Below are 16,369 nucleotides of genomic sequence, written 5' to 3' on the forward strand. Positions count from 1 at the left end.
TATGTACTACTTTCTGTTAGCAAGTTTGTGGAAATCGCCATGTTATATTGGCATCAAATGCTAGCAGAATTATCATTCATTTGCATAAATTTGCTTTTTTGTGCTTTTTTACTTCAGATAATCCATGTGCAGCACACCGGTACCTCCATGCATTTTGACCAATCAGACGGTGGTGATGCAACCAGCTTGATTTGGTTACGCTCTTGGCCCTGGGGCCATGTCAGCACAGGTACGGCTCGGGTACGGCAGTGGAAAAGCACTAATAGGAGGTACAGTAAAGAGGTAACGCAGACAATTAAGAGGCACATTCAGCATAGCCAAGGGCTAATTCACGACTGTAGTTACAGCCATTAGCTTCATATCTAACTTGTGCCAGCGACACGGGGAGGTTTAAAGAGGAGGCCCCTTAGGTCTGTAACATTTCTGAAGAATCAGAGGACTGGTGTCTTATCTGGTGGAAACGGGGATATTTTACAAGCCAGTGAGCTGACCGGGCATTAAACACACCTGTCTGGACGCTGCAGGGAGCCGGAGGTATATCCTGTTTCCCAGCCTGCGAGGTTATGAGTCACAGCGGCCAGGGTAACTGTCACAGCGGGTATTTTTGATCAGCGAAACAGAAATTTCTGGTGAAAGGGTAAACCGAGGCTGGTGCCAACCCCCATCAGTCCTAGCAACCCCACAGACGTCAAAAACACCTGCAAAAATGTCGGGGGGGGGGGGGGGGGCAGTTCACCTCTTAGAAGAAAAAAAAAATCACTTAATGTGACTGCTGCTTGCCCTGCAAGCCTGTCTCTGGGGGCCCTGGAACGGGGGCCCCATTTATTCAGCTGTCCTCTACCAGCTGACAGCCAGCGACATCATCCATCTGTCTGGATACCGTTGATCTCAGGCTAGTGTGCGGGCAGAGCTGGGCCAGTCAACATCATGGTTGTGGGAAATCGCCGTGACAACCTCCTCCTCCTGTTATGAATCGGTTATGGCTGAATGACAGCTGAGGGAAGCCTGACGTGCAGCAAATGGTAGCTGGGCGGATAACAGCAGGGCCGCGCTTTAATTCATATAAATGCTGACGGCCTGACAGCAGACATTCCCACAATATGTCTAATAACAGAAGGCGGAATCATAGAGTATCAGGTGATTTTGGCCTTCATAGCGAGTTTTCTTTTCCCCTTTTCTTTCTATTGCGGAATTGGAATGTTTAAAAAGCATTTCAAATGACCACATCCACCAAAGCTTTGGTTACCAAGATAGAGGAGCAATGACTCAGGAAGTGAATCGTGCTGCTAACTCGCCAGAGCTACGAAGGGGAGGGAGTACGTGCAGAAGTGCCTGATGGTCCGGGAGCGGGGGGAAGAGGCCAGAGGACAGCAGCCTAATCGGAGGGAGACCCAGCTGATCCTGTGGAATGGGCCCCAGGTGCTTTGCGATCCGCACTCAGAGAGGGCAGCCCTCCTTCCGGGCCTCCCAGCTGCCCCGGGAGCGTCAGCTGGCATAGGCCGGGCAGCGCGTGCACAGCACCGCTCTGGGGAGCCTCCGAACCACACAGCACATGCCACGGCTCAGCTGCCTTTCTGTGTCGCTTTCGATACGGACGTGCTTCCACCACCTGTCCCTGAGGCTACGTCACGTTCTGCTTCTCACTTTAAACAACAACAAATAAAACAGACACAGCGTCAGCGTTTCCCAGAGCCACATTCCCAACGAGTTCTGTTTATGCTCCAAACTGCTGACACAATACTGTGTACGTGAAAATGTTGGGTAATCGTTACCTCTGCTTAAAAATGCATGCTATGGGCTAGCTTACAATGCAAGCATTAACAGATAATAAAAAATGCATCAATGGACAACAACAAATGCATTATGGGTTCCAGGGTCGCCAACTCTCGTGCATCAGGCGTGAAACTCACGCTTCTAGACTCTCACGCTAGAAATCTTACAGCAAATCTATATTATTCCATTATAAACCAAAAATTAGCCACATCAAAAGCATTGGGATAATTTGCAAACCCTACAGACTATTCACAAGGTAATAAAACTGTTACATACATGTAAATGCGTGTGCCTGTGTGTGCAGACATTGAAAATGTCACGCCAGCCAGCTGACCGAAGTTGGCAGCCCTGGCGTTCACTATGCACACATTAAAAGTCAATGTCAGTGTGTTGCGCACATCAGTTAAACACATTGTACTATCAAAGTAACAACAGCAATAAAAGAAACAGTTAAGTAGTAAATAGATAAATAAAAGGCAGAAGTTTAAGGAGACGGAAGTATGCTATGAAGCTAAGAAAGTCCATGTAATTGTGGTGTGGGAAGGATGGCAAAGGGGGCCCAGGCAAAAGTGAGTGGGGATGGGGGGGGGGACCACAGAGCCCCCTCCAGCACAGACTCAGTGTGTGAGGTGCAGCAGCCCCAAAACACCCCCCCCCCCCCACACACACACACACACACACACACCACACAAGAGTGTGAGTAGCTATCGCTGATCCTGGCTCCAAAAACGACGAAGGGCAACGTGCCCCCCCCCAGCTCCACGATCAGACGAGGGGGAGTCTCTCATCTGTGCTTTTCATTAGCCCCCAAAGCGGCGCGTGCTAAAGTCAGCGCTGAGGAATTCTATCTGACAGGCCATCGGTGAGCACGGCAACAACAGCAAGGCGAGCGATCGCGCTTAAAAACGAGCCTGCTTTTTTTTTGGCGCAGGGGGGACTAAAAGCTAGGGGCAACAAATACCTTCTCATCTGCTTTCTGTCTGCCTCCCACGGCACCTAAAAGGGTGATTACGAACAGGACGGCTACAAGTAGCCTGCTCTTGCGTGCAAAGTTTCCACATGAAAAACCGATATCCAGTCTGCCTGCGAAGGCTCGCGAATTAAGCACAAATTCCTATAAAGTGCAACACATTGGGAAGACATTTTGTGAACAAAGGAGCGGCTTGAGTAACGATATTTCTAAACCTCAGACAAATACATTCATCGATCGCACAAATGCTTATTCCTGATTAAAGCATTTTTTTGCAGTAATTTCCACAAGGGGCCCCCTTTATTTTAAGGATCAGGGAAACACTTTCAGTATTTGTAAGTACAAACACGCCTATCGAGGAATATTTTGCACCGCTTCAGGAGCACTAGCTATTCAGCAGGATGTCGATTAACAGCTGAATATGTGAGACAACTTGTTTGGGAAACAGTCAGCCTGGTGTTTATGGACCAGGGGGCCGTTTAGAGGCGACGTGCGCAAAGACGTGGTTTGTTACGGCTTCAATCTACTGGATCATAATTTTCAGTGATCTGCACAGCAACAGCGTGAGTGCCAGTTCTGTCCCGTCAGCGTTTGATGGTGGCCGGACATAAACGTGCAACTTCACTCTTGCTTATATTATATTCACGATGTGACATCTGCGTGTTTACGGCTATTAGGCGTTTGCCAAAGTCCACTGCCGAGGAGTATTGTCAGAGCGGGGAAGGAAGCCAAGAGCATCACCGCGACGTGTCCTGAAATAGCGGGAAGGACCAAGAGACCAGAGGAAACCCCCTTGCCCACAACATGCTCCACATGGCTGTACACACAGCACCCCGGCATAGACTAGCATAATGCATGCTGGTTATGCCAGCATATGTTGTGTGTTGGTGCCGGTGGATCAGCATCATTAATGAGATATTGCTGGTGGTCCAGTTTTATGTCACACACCTTTTATGTCACAGCTATGCTGGTCTACTAACTACACCAGCACCAGCACTAACCAGAATAGACCAGCATGGAAATTGCACTGGTCTGTGCTGTTTTTCAGCAGGGTATGGCAATCACAACTAAAGCTGACTACTCCCAACCGGCCGGCAAGCCCTGCAATCCAGCATGATCCCCTTGCCGCCCCCCGCCGTTGGCGCGCTAACGGACCGCACGGCGTGTTCTGGAGCGAGCCCCTCACGCTCCCTCGCGCGGGTTTCCAGGGAACATTTAAACCTGACACTGGGAAGTACTTCTTTCATAACAAAAGTTATTCATGTGTGGAGCAAACTGCCCAGGAGCTGTAGGAAAGTCACAGTCACTGTTCTTTCTGTTTAATATCCCATGTTCTTAAGGTCTTTAAAAAGAAAGTCAGACATAAAGCAACAATAGCGGGGATAACGTAGGGCCGCAGGGTAAGATGGGCTTCATTCCGGGGAGCCACCGTATGGTAAAGCAAAGTCTTCCATTCCCTGGCATTTAAAGCCATAAAAATGGAGATTTACGCACCGTCCCACATCCATAAGTGCCACAGAGCGGCTTTTATTATCATATCTTTACATTTAAAGGAGGGGGGGCTTATAGCTCAAACTATAAATAGTTGGAGGGCCTTCCTGGTTCGGAAAGGAGCGCTGAGCAGTGTGGCTGGGGCCCCACGAGGGGGGCCCTTTAAAGATGGCGACCGGTGATTTATCTAACTTTCTGATGTCTGCGCCCTGCCTTCGCTGGAAGGTTCTGGAAGCCCACGGCTAATTTATGGGGACATTGGCACGATGGCATGGAGGTTTGTGGAGACCTCAGCTGGAGTAACGCTGACAAGGCCGATGGCTGGGGGGGGGCGTGTAGATCACTCTAACGAGAGGTGGGGGGGGGGCAAAGGATTGACAGGATGAGAACTGGGCAACAAGGAGCAGACCTGGAAATATGGACTGGGGAAAAAAGCAGGGGGGCGGGCGGTGGGGGGGTTGCAGCCACTCTCATCTGGAAGTCTTCAGGCATCTGCTGCCGGTGGGGGGCCCTTAAATCATGTCACCCTTCAGCTCCTGCCACATGGAGAGGCAGAGCTGTCCGGCCGAGTGTAAGCAGGACAGACACAGCACTGAGTTATCCCATAATGCCATGGGTCCACAGTAACACACACACACACACACACACACACACACACACACACACACACATATACACATGCATGTTTGTATCCATATCTTTGTGGGGACCGTCCATTCATTTCTATGGGCAAAACCCAGATCCCAACAATGATGACCTTAACCCCTACCCAGCCCTAACCTTAACCATAGTAACCACTTTTGGCATTTTTAGGCTTTTCTTTTGTTGCATTCACAGATTTTTTATAAAATTGAGTTTTATATCGTGGGGACCTGAATGTAGACATCTGATATATCGAGGTCCAGCTATCGCTTATGGGTCTGGAACGTAACTTCCGCGATATGCGGGGGATCACTGTATATTGTGGCCATGGTTTACTAATTCCTTTCCTTGTTTTAGGTACGGTATATCGTGGCCGTGTTTTATTTATTCGTTCCCACTATATATTTAAACACGGGCATGTTTTACTAATTTGTTTACTAAGTAGTTAAATTGTGGCCACATTTTTTTATTAGTTCCCACGATATATTAAATCGTGGGCACGTTTTACTAAACTGTTCCACAATGCATTAAATTGTGGGCACATTTTACTAATCTGTTCCCACTATGTATTAAAACTTGGCCACGATATACAGTGGCACCTCAGTACTCAAACTCATTAGAACTCGAATTTCTTAAAAGTCGAACCAACCAGTTCGAAAAAAAAATGACCTATAACTCGATCTGAATCTCAGAAGTCAAACCGTGAACGCCAACCTAAGATAATTTGTATGTGCGGGGAAATGAGTCATGCGGCACGTCTCTCAGCGGAAACGAAGGGTAACGCTTCAGTCTCAGCCTCGCATTCGCTGTGATAGCAATGTGCATGTTTATACTAGCTGAATACATATATTTAGACATGTAGAAAAAATAAATTTAGGCAATGATAGACAGTAACAGTAATTATTATATAATAAAATACATTTAAAAATAAAGATTTCTTATAAATTATTTTAATATCATAAATAATAAACCATTAACATATTTAATTATAATTATGTCGTGCCAAGCAGGGACAGAACCGAGACAAAGGCGCAGACGTATCGGGGAATACAGGGTTTAATTACAGGTAAGGCAGGCAAAACGCAGACGGGCAAAACAATGACCGGACTGGGGAAACAAACTGAAACGCGGACTAAATACAGAGGACTAATGACAACAACCAGAAACAGCTGATCACACGGGGATTCCACACGGGGTTAAGGAGGGGGCGTGGCACACGGAAGGAGCGGACGATCGGGGCAGGACACATTGTTTTGGTTTTTTTTTTAACTTTACACATTGTTTGGATACATTTATTTGCTGTTTTGATAAATGTGCTTAGATGTGTTTAGTACAGTATATGCTCTTCTTATTTTATCCTGTTCATTTTGTGTTTAAATGCTAAAAAAAAAACATATTTAGGTGTAATTTTTTGAGGCCGGGAACCAATTAATTGGTTTTCCATTATTTCTTATGGGGAAAATTTGATCAGAACTCGAACTTTTTAGGATTCGAACCTGAATTCTGAACAGATTAAGTTTGAGTTCCGAGGTACCACTGTATTTAATTTTTTAAATCGTTATGTCATGAGGGGGCTCCGCAGGTTAAAGCATCTCTGCGGCCCGAACAGCCCCGCCCCACCTGGGTAAACAGCGACAGCCCCTAATAGCTATCAGATGGAGTCATTTGTCCCAGTTTTGTCAGCAGGCAAGAGCACAGACAGAACAGACATAGTCACTGTAATTGTCTCACTGCCTGCATATAAAGCTCACTGCACCCCCAGGGAGATCCGATTCGGAACGGGCTCATGTACAGCACTGGAAAGCACCTCTCTGTTACCGTGGCGCCGGCAAAAAGGCGGCGGCCAATTGCGTCGCGGCTCTGCCTCCGGCCCATTCATCATGGGGCCGGATAACACGAGGCACGCAGGTCACACGAGAGGCTTACACTTCTGCACGAGGTCTATAAAAAGAAAGAAACAAATATTTAAACACATGTGGCTTTTATGGACTTCCAGTGCGGAGCAAACTGACACCGTTACAGACACAATACCCTCACTCCAATGCTCGAGGGTATCTGTGAAACACACTGTGGATGTTAAACCATGGTGTAGGACAAGGCGCCAGACTGGGTCAGTAATTGCAGGCTAGCTGTTATTTGGCACCATGGCGCACCTTCATAGGGATTAATCTGCCATCTTGTGTCCTCACGAGCAACAGGCAGCAGAGCCGTTTGACAGGCACTAGGACCAAGAGTCCAGCTCCACCCTGAGCTTCTAGGTCTCCTTTTTGCATTTGAAAAACAGAAAAAAAATATGTTTCCAATGTACGTTTCACATACAGTTATTCAGAAAAGGATGCCTAAGTGGATTCCTTTATTTCCCTAATGAACAGCTGCCCCCTACCCCCCGTCACCTCCTCCTCCATACAGACCACGGGGAAGAGTCCTGGGGAAGGAATCGGAGAGCAGCCGGCTCTGCCAGAGCGATCCCCTCCATTCCTGGAGCCACACGTTGCCTAGGGGAACAGCAGTACTCAGCAGCCGTGCCGGGTTCCCACAGCGCAGCGCAGACAGGCCAGGCCGTGGGAACAGCAGCGGGGGGCGCCGTCCCCCTCTCTCCTCTCTGTCCTCTTCTCTCCTTCCTTCTGTCATCTTCTCTCCTCTTCTCTGTCTCCCTCTCTTCTCATCTCTCCTTCTATCCCCCCCTCCGTCCTCTTCTCTCCCTCCCTCTGTCCTTTGCTCTCCCCCACTGTCCTCTCCTTCCCTCTATCCTCTTCTCTCCCACCCTGTCCTCTCCCTCATTCTGTTCTCTAGTCTGTTTTTCTATCCCTCCCCTTCACTCCTCCACCCTCCATCCCTCTGTCTTTCTCTGTCATGCTCATAATCACGCCCTCTAGCATTTTCCCTTTCACATAATCACTTGTGTTTATACAAATCTCATACAGTCATATGTCGGTACCACACTCTCTCTCTACTCTCTTCATCTCTTTATTTCCCCACTTCCCTCTTTCTCTCTCTCCCTCTCAGTCTTCTCATGCCTCTCTGTAAAGGTGCCTGCTCCCCCCCCCCATGACAGGTCTGCACCTCAGCCCCCACACGCCATATGGATGCAATTTTCTGAGCACTTTAAATATTTTGGAAATATTTGCTAATGCAATTACAAAGGTTAAGCAAACAATGAAATGCATGCACATTTGTTTCGTCCACACAAAATTAGCATTTCGCTGCGCGCTTGTGTGTGGGTGCCTTCTTCGGTCTGAAACTGAACAGCCTGCAAAATGTTAACCCCTCGCATAAAATGCGACATCTTAATGATAAGCAGAAAAGTGTGTTTGCTCAATCTAAAAGACACCGTTTGCCACTGCTGTTACAGGGAATGACAAAGCTGATGATAAGATTAATTCAGACGGGAATCCATGATGACATGCATGTGACAGGGTGACGAGCATGCACTTCATATTGTATGTGAGACACACCGGTGATCCATTTTGAGATGCATGACCCTGTGAGCCTCTTCAGACCTGGACAGATACACTATATGGACAACATATTGGGGCACCTGGCCATTACATCTACAGGAACTTTTATGACATCACATTCTAAATCCATAGGCATCAATATGTAGCTGGTCCCCCCTTTGCAGCTATAACAGCTGCCACTCTTGGGAGCTGTTCCACAAGATTTTGTCTGTGGGAGTTTTTGCCCGTTCATCCAGAAGAACATTTATGAGGTCAGTCACTGATGCTGGACGTGAATTCCGGGCTCACAATCTCCATTCTAGTTCATGCCAAAGGTGTTTGATGGGGTTGAGGTCAGGACTCTGTGTGGGCCAGTTAAGTTTTTCCACACCAAACTCACCCAACCATGTCTTTATGGACCTTGCACTGGGGCACAGTCATGCTAGAGCAGAAAAGGGCCTTCCCCAAGTTGTTCCCACAAAGTTGGAAGCTTTCAATTGCCCAAAATGTCTTGGTATGCTGAAGCATTAAGAGTTGCCCTCACTGGAACTAAGGGGCCTAGCCCAACCCCTGAAAAACAATCCATGCCATTATCCCTCCTCCACCAAACTTTACAGTTGGCACAATGCAGTCAGGCAGGTAACGTTCCCCTGGCATCTGCCAAACCCAGACTCGTCCATCAGACTGAAAGACAAAGAAGCATGATTCGTCACTCCACAGAACATGTTTCCACTGCTCTGGAGTCCAGTGACAGCGTGCTTTACACTACTCCATCCAATGCTTGGCAATGCGCTTCATGATGTGAGACTTGCATGCAGCTGCTCAGCCACAGAAGTCCATTCCATGCAGCTCCCAGTGCAGTTTTTGTGCTGAGGTTAATGCCAGAGGAAGTTTGGAACTCTGCAGTTATTGAGTCAACAGAGCATTGGCGACTTTTATGCACTCTGTGCCTCAGCACTTGGTGACCCTGCTCTGTAACTTAAGTGGTCTGTCACTTTGTGGCTGAGTTTCTATTGTTCCTAAATGGTTCCACTTTGCAATAATATCACTTACAGTTCACCGTGGAACATCTAGCAGGTAAGAAATTTCACAAACTGACTTACTGCAAAGGTGGCATCCTATGAGCTCTTCAGAATGACCCTTTCTATCATTAATGTTTGTAAACCTGACTGCATGGCTAGGTGCTCGATTTTGTACATCTGTGGCAATGCGTCTGAATGAAACACCTGAAATCAAGGATTAAGATGTGTGACCCAATACTTTTGTCCATGTAGTGTGTCTTATTCGTCAAATAAATGACTTAACTGTTGTGTGGCGATTCGTTGAAGCCTGTTGTTCCGGCAAAACTTTGTGCTTTCCATGGCGTGCGTACAAGAGGACGACAGTCAGACCAGAAACATGCCAAAACGACGTACCGGTCCATCTTAAAACAATTACAAATGAGCCAAAAGTCACGTTTTTCACATCAGCACCTCCTAGAAGGTCTAACTGCTCAGGATGGCAGCTTTCCCCATTTCTCAGGCTGACTCTGCTCTGGTCTTGCCTTCAGGAGATCATTTCACCTTCACTTCCTTCACAAGAGCAAGGAACAGCCAGATACCCTCTCGTCAATCAAAGGCGGCTCTCCCTGAAGTGTGCAAATGCAAGACCATTGCTGAATCACGTCAGTCTACATGGGACCGTCTACCAGGGAAATATCAGTGTCCAACAGGATTTCCAGGATAAAGGGGAGGTCTGGGGATGATAGCAGACAAAATGGAGTAACAAATGACTCAGTGTCCCCTACACCTCTGCCTGCAGTCCACTCTCTATCCCTTGAAATTCAACACGTATCTCTGTAAAATTGGTGGGTGTGTGAGGGGGTCTGTCCACGAAAAAATTTCTATAATCATGGAGGCTGCAACCTGCAACCATTTTGAAACACAGCCCCCCACCTCCCAAACGAGCGTGGTCGGTCAGGACACAGGTCAGGACATCAGTTAGGACACAGGTCAGGACATAAGTTAGGACACAGGTCAGGACATAGGTCAGGACACAGGTCAGGACATAAGTTAGGACACAGGTCAGGACACAGGTCAGGACATAGGTTAGGACACAGGTCAGGACACAGGTCAGGACATAAGTTAGGACACAGGTCAGGACATAGGTCAGGACATAAGTTAGGACACAGGTCAGGACATAGGTTAGGACACAGGTCAGGACATAAGTTAGGACACAGGTCAGGACATAGGTTAGGACACATGTCAGGACATAGGTTAGGACACAGGTCAGGACATAAGTTAGGACACAGGTCAGGACATAGGTTAGGACATAGGTCAGGACACAGGTCAGGACATAGGTTAGGACACAGGTCAGGACATAAGTTAGGACACAGGTCAGGACATAGGTTAGGACACAGGTCAGGACATAAGTTAGGACACAGGTCAGGACATAGGTTAGGACACAGGTCAGGACATAAGCTGGACACAGGTCAGGACATAGGTTAGGACACAGGTTAGCCCCTCCCATATATACATAACAGCAGGAGGTACATCAGCAGTGTTCAGTAAAGGCAAACCAGTCGATCCACTAAACTGCTATTAAAATCAGAATGAAAGATTGACTACTGAATGTGCACGTGACCAGCTCAAACAGACCGCACAAGCGAGCCCGCAGCACTGATAATTCCTAAGACTTTCTCTGGTTCGAGGCTAATCTGAAAGGGCTGCTTGTGCACATCCCTCTATGGTTAGGACAAAGTCTGAATATTGCTTATTTTAGGCCTCAATTCCCTCAGGTAAAACTGCACTCCACCTTGGCCAAGTGGCCGCAGATTAGCCTACACATCTGCCTTCCCTCGGTGGACTTGCATACTATAGCTAATAGCATTTTTGGATGTGCCTGCATGTGAGATCACCTCAGAGTCCACCCCCCACCCCCCCCCCCTTGCCCGAGACAAGACAAATGGGTTTGGGGGTTTATTAATGGGCTTGTTTATACACCAGAGAGATTCTGAAAAGCCTTTCTAACTGAGGGGGACTGACCTAGTTGCGTGTTTGTGACTCAACACACTGCATGCAAAAATGTTTATGCAGAAGTAGATGATTGATTCTTCCTTTGGTGACTTCATTCTTTAATCTCCCTGGGATGACTGGTATTTCTGAACACTTGATTCTAAAGATTTCTCAGTAAACAGACCGTTAACTTCCAAATCTTTTGATGCATTTATGCCAATAACTTGTTGGCACCCTCATGCAAAGTCAAACGCAAAACAGGTATAACGATAAGCGGGAATAATTCTCAGGTAAAGCTTTTGAATCATTCTTTTAAAAGTTTAGTAACTTGCACAAGCCCACAGCTTGCTATTTTCAGGGTCATCTGGTAATTAATTATGCATCGATTTAAGACAATCAACTCAAATGACCTGTCCGCTGTAGATCTGCTGTGTACCTCATGTGCAAAAATTATCTAGGGAGAGCAAATAACAACTCACCCAAGTGCTCTTAGTCCTCATCTCCCACAGTAAATTTCCTAATTATTTTTCGTTTTGTTTTGTTGTTTGAGCTGGATGAAAGACAGTTGTTTATGTCTTGGATTCTCGGCTGCTACAAGCAGACATTCAGCTGACTAGACGAAATCTTCAATTGCCCAAAGCTGGAGCCGATTCCTAGGCTTACTTTGAACTACTCTGGTCCATTTGAACCTCAATCATGACCCCCATGAAAGATCAATCAAAGACGACAAGCCTAATAAAAGATACCACTGCAAACAAAGAAGGTTACGAAACCGAATTAGCAAATGATGGAGGCGAGGTCTTTGAGGGAAATCATTTAGGCGGAACAAAAATATGAGTCAAGTGAAAGATTGCAGGCATGCTCCTCATTCTTCTTAAGAGCGTCGGATGGAAAAGGGTCTGGATGCACATGGGAATCAGAAAAGATTTGAGACATTAGAAGCACATGGTACATTGAGAAACCGACAAAGGAATCTCAAAATGTTAAACATACGAAGTCATGCAGCTGAATGGGTGCTCTGAGCCCTGGGAGGTGGAGTGGCTCAGGCTATAAAGCTGCCCAAACATACCGCAGCAGCATGCTAACTGGGCTTCGGATCTGGCTGCTCCTGGTTTGGCACCTCTTGCCGCTCTGAGTGCCCTCGAAGCAAGTTGGGTAGGGATGTATGGCCAAAGGCTAAAGTTTTGAAGAGCTATGCTGTTACATTCAGTCTTGATGTCAAGTTCAAGAAGAGCTCCGCCACTGCTAGGCTGTTAGAACACTGACCACATGTCAGAATTATATGGTTCAGTCGTCAACCAGGTCTATAATCTTGACACTTTTGCCATCGGTCACTTCCAACGCTTGAGAGTTCATCAGCGATTGAAACACTTTGCACAAACTCTTATTTGCTGCTTAGGCTTAGTGCCCCCCACTGACTCTGGATGCATTTTTGTGCCTCCATTTTATCTGTCTGTTCTACTGGGCATCATCCATCCATACATCCATTTTCTGAAACCACTTGTCCTAAACAGGGTTGTGGGGGGGTCCAGAGACTATCCTGGAGACTACAAATGCAAGGCGGGGAATAGCCTAGGACGGGGTGCTAACTCATCACAATACCAGACATCATATATTTTTATATTTCAGTAATCAGTACATCTCCTTACCCTTTAAGTTTATATTTATTGAGATTAATTGTACAGCTTTGTACTGATGCCACTATTTATCATATAATCGCATTTCTCCTTTTTTTCTTATGTTCTATGTTGTCTGTGAATGCATGCACCAATACTGCCAGAACAAATTTCTTGTACCTAGCCATTAAAGAGAATTCTGAATGAACCTGAATTCTGAATGAACATCAAACACACAAAGCAGCACACGAGGTCCAGCCCTGAAGACGGCCACTTTGTAAACGGCCTGCCCTGCCCGTGTACTCCAAGGCCAGGACAGTGTGGGAAGGCGTGCGACGAATTAGAGAACAGCAGCAAGGGGGCCACCACCACGGCTACTCAAGGCAGGAAATAACAACCCCTGTATTCAATTAATGCAACATCACTGCAAATGAATGTCATCTAAAGTTGCGTAGAGAGGAAAGGGGGGCTTCTGTTTCACTGTCAATCTCACCTTTGTCCCTCAAGAAACAAAAGCATGCCACTAACGGAAAAGACATTGCATCAATGGCAGGCTGGTAAGTGGCAGCACTCCTAGGGGGGTGAGTGGTTCTCGTTCATTCATATCTAAAGGTTATGGGAATCTTCAGACAGCTTGCCTAACGAGCACAATTCGCTTTTCACCAACTCTGGATGCGTCTCTTGTGATCTCAGTCCTGAAAAGCTATTGCCCCTTTGTAGTTCTCGTTACGCCTCCTGTCCGCCCTTCTCTTCCCACGCTCACTAATCATATTAAAGTCTTGGCTGTCCATGGAGCTCGGACAACAAGCTCATCTGAAGGCCAGGATGCGATCTTCTTCAGCATCACATGGAGCCAGCTCCTTGTCTTTGATGTGCTCTGGTCAAGTATAAATGTAATAAAACACATTCTCAGGGTGGATGCCTGAAGCCTCCACAGGCTTTACAGATGGGAACGATATCAAATAAAGTGAAAATATCGATAATCTGACAGTTGGAGTGGATTACCCTGGATAAATCAAGCAGGACGCGGTACATTGCAACAAAACATCAAGGTGTACCTAATGGGATCCTTTTCTCCAACTTTCATTTGCATTTTGAGGACGGACCCTTTGGGAGCTGACAATTCCTGTGAATTCTCACTGCGAAGGACAGGACAGAGGGGACATTTGGGGGGTGGGGGGGGGGTTGTGATTGTGACGGTTGAAGCCGGCAATCCTTTATTTCAAAACAAGGACAAGCCGCTAATAAACAATGAGCCCAGGGGATGGGTGTTTGCATTCTGAGGGCCACTGCTGTGTGTGATTGCCCTTGTGAATGATGGAAGCATGACTATATATGTATTTGCATGCCAGGGTACCATGGAGGAATCACACTGAAGGCACTGAGGGCTACATTTCAATCACAATGCCTCCTAGTCATTCTGTTATTGATTGTATGGGGGGATGCAAAAAGCAATGCGAGTTTACCTTCCTCATATTTAACCTCATGTCCACTAGCTGCATGTCCACTAGCTGCAATTTACTAACCCATTCTAAGACAGAGTATGAAAAATTGTTTAATTTCAGCAGATTATCCAAGTTTAAACGTCTGTCAGCACAGCACAAATGTGTCTCTTCACAAAAGTTGCTGCAATTGCTTTAGCATGAATCCAAGAGTCTGAATGCTAACGAGTCATTCCTTCAAGTTCTTTGAGCTCCATTTATCGCGCTACGTTCCATCAAAACAAACCCCAGGAGAAAACAGAGAAAAAACACAGTTCTCAGTTGTCCTGGCAATAATCCATTTTCAACTTCCAGCCACATATTGGATTCCATTTGACTGAGGAGACCCGACGAGACCATCAGTCTCCGTTTTCCCGTCCCTGGGGGGGGTCAGGGCAGGAGGGAGGGGGCCTTTCCTTGTGGGGGATTAAATACCTTAAGCACAAAGCAATTCTTATGGGCAGTGGGGTCACCAGCTATCTCAGCAAGTTATACTGGAATGTAATCGTCGGAACACAACATTATTAAGGTATATGACGAGACAGCGAGATCCTGACCACGTCATTCCTGCATAATTGATGAGGTCGCTTGTACACTTTCGCAGTTTAAAGACATTTCAATGCTGTAAAACAAAGTAAACATGAAAGCAGACTTTACTAACAAAGTTGAATAAATGACACTTACTTGTGGCTAATATCTACTAAACACCAGTATCTATAAAATGTGTATATTTGACTGTCAAGGGTTCAAATTTCCGTTTATTGATTATATTGGTTATTATCACTGTGCTGTCGGAAGCAGATTAATCTGGCACCAACTGAAGTTGTGAGTAGACAGTGCCAGTTTCAGGGAAGATTTCGGAGAGCGCTCATTTGAATTAACGCTGCACATGGCACACAGTTACACCAGTGGGTAACATCAGCAAAGACGTGTTCTGGTATGGTTTAATTTGGCCAAGGGCAATAATGTTATGTCATTACTGCATAGCAGACTGGGCAGACACACTCCTGCCCAATGCTTATGTCTGAGTTGATGCCACATACAGCCACATCCAGCACACAGTGTCCACAGCCGCAGTCTGTGGCGGACACCAGTCCAAACCTCATTTCCAGCTGTGACCCGCCCTACCAGAATGCTGCCTCCTTGCCTTTGGCATTTATTTAAAAGGGAAGTGGAACAACGCATTGAAAAATGGGTGGCAGCATGACGCGGTCTGGTGACATAGGGAGGCCCACATTCCACTGCGAATTGCCTCCAGAAAGCTCACCCTAAATCTACAGTGACCTGCCCTAACCTCCCCCTTGAAGGGACTGTAGCCGGGAGTCTCAGAATGTCCAATAAACAATCTCAAAATGTAATCCGGACACCGAGGACAGGAGTAAATTAAAAGCTATGACAGGAAATAAGCTGCAAACTGGTCTCTTGTTTTGCTGCGTCATTAAGTAACAGGTTATGGAGACATCGCATGCACTGGGTGGACAGAGGAAACATCGATGGTAAATTCTTAGCGCTTGGGGCAGAATGGGGGTGACAGTGGGACATACCCTCCCGGCAATCTTCTCCGAGGAATCCCGGGCAGCAGCGCCACTCCAGGGCCATCACCAGCCGGTAGGTCACACGGTATGTGGGCTTGACCAGTGTCCTGTAACTGACATGAACATCATACATACCATGTGTACCATACACACGATGCAGTATAAGATGGCAGGCCAAGTAACCCATTCATGGGGGAGATCATGAAGCACACCATTCACACGCATGCCCAGAGACACCAGTGCTGTCTTTGGGCCGTTGGAGCAAAACCATAAGAACACAGGGAGAATGTGCAAATATCACACATGCAGAGGAAGTTGGACTCAAATCTATAACCCAGAAAGTGTTCAGGCCCGTTTACACTTTGCACGTCCGCGTAGCTGCAAGTGTCTGCAACGGTTGAGTGACGTAATTTTCGTCATCAGCTATGATT

The 16,369-nt window shown here is 46.8% G+C and overlaps 1 protein-coding gene across 4 annotated transcripts in view; it reads right to left on the minus strand.

Moving 5' to 3' along the window:
• col26a1 (collagen, type XXVI, alpha 1) overlaps window positions 1-16,369 on the minus strand; it is a 43,614-nt gene that overhangs the window by 22,078 nt on the left and 5,167 nt on the right. For 3 of the 4 annotated variants that reach the window (XM_023819430.2, XM_023819429.2, XM_072702366.1), the window contains exon 3: window positions 15,948-16,051. In XM_023819430.2, coding sequence (XP_023675198.1) covers window positions 15,948-16,051 — 104 coding nt within the window. The remainder of the gene's footprint in view (window positions 1-15,947; window positions 16,052-16,369) is intronic. The other variant, XM_023819431.2, reaches the window with a different exon arrangement.

The sequence above is a fragment of the Paramormyrops kingsleyae genome, chromosome 18, assembly GCF_048594095.1.
Source record: "Paramormyrops kingsleyae isolate MSU_618 chromosome 18, PKINGS_0.4, whole genome shotgun sequence".
Lineage (NCBI taxonomy): Eukaryota > Metazoa > Chordata > Actinopteri > Osteoglossiformes > Mormyridae > Paramormyrops > Paramormyrops kingsleyae.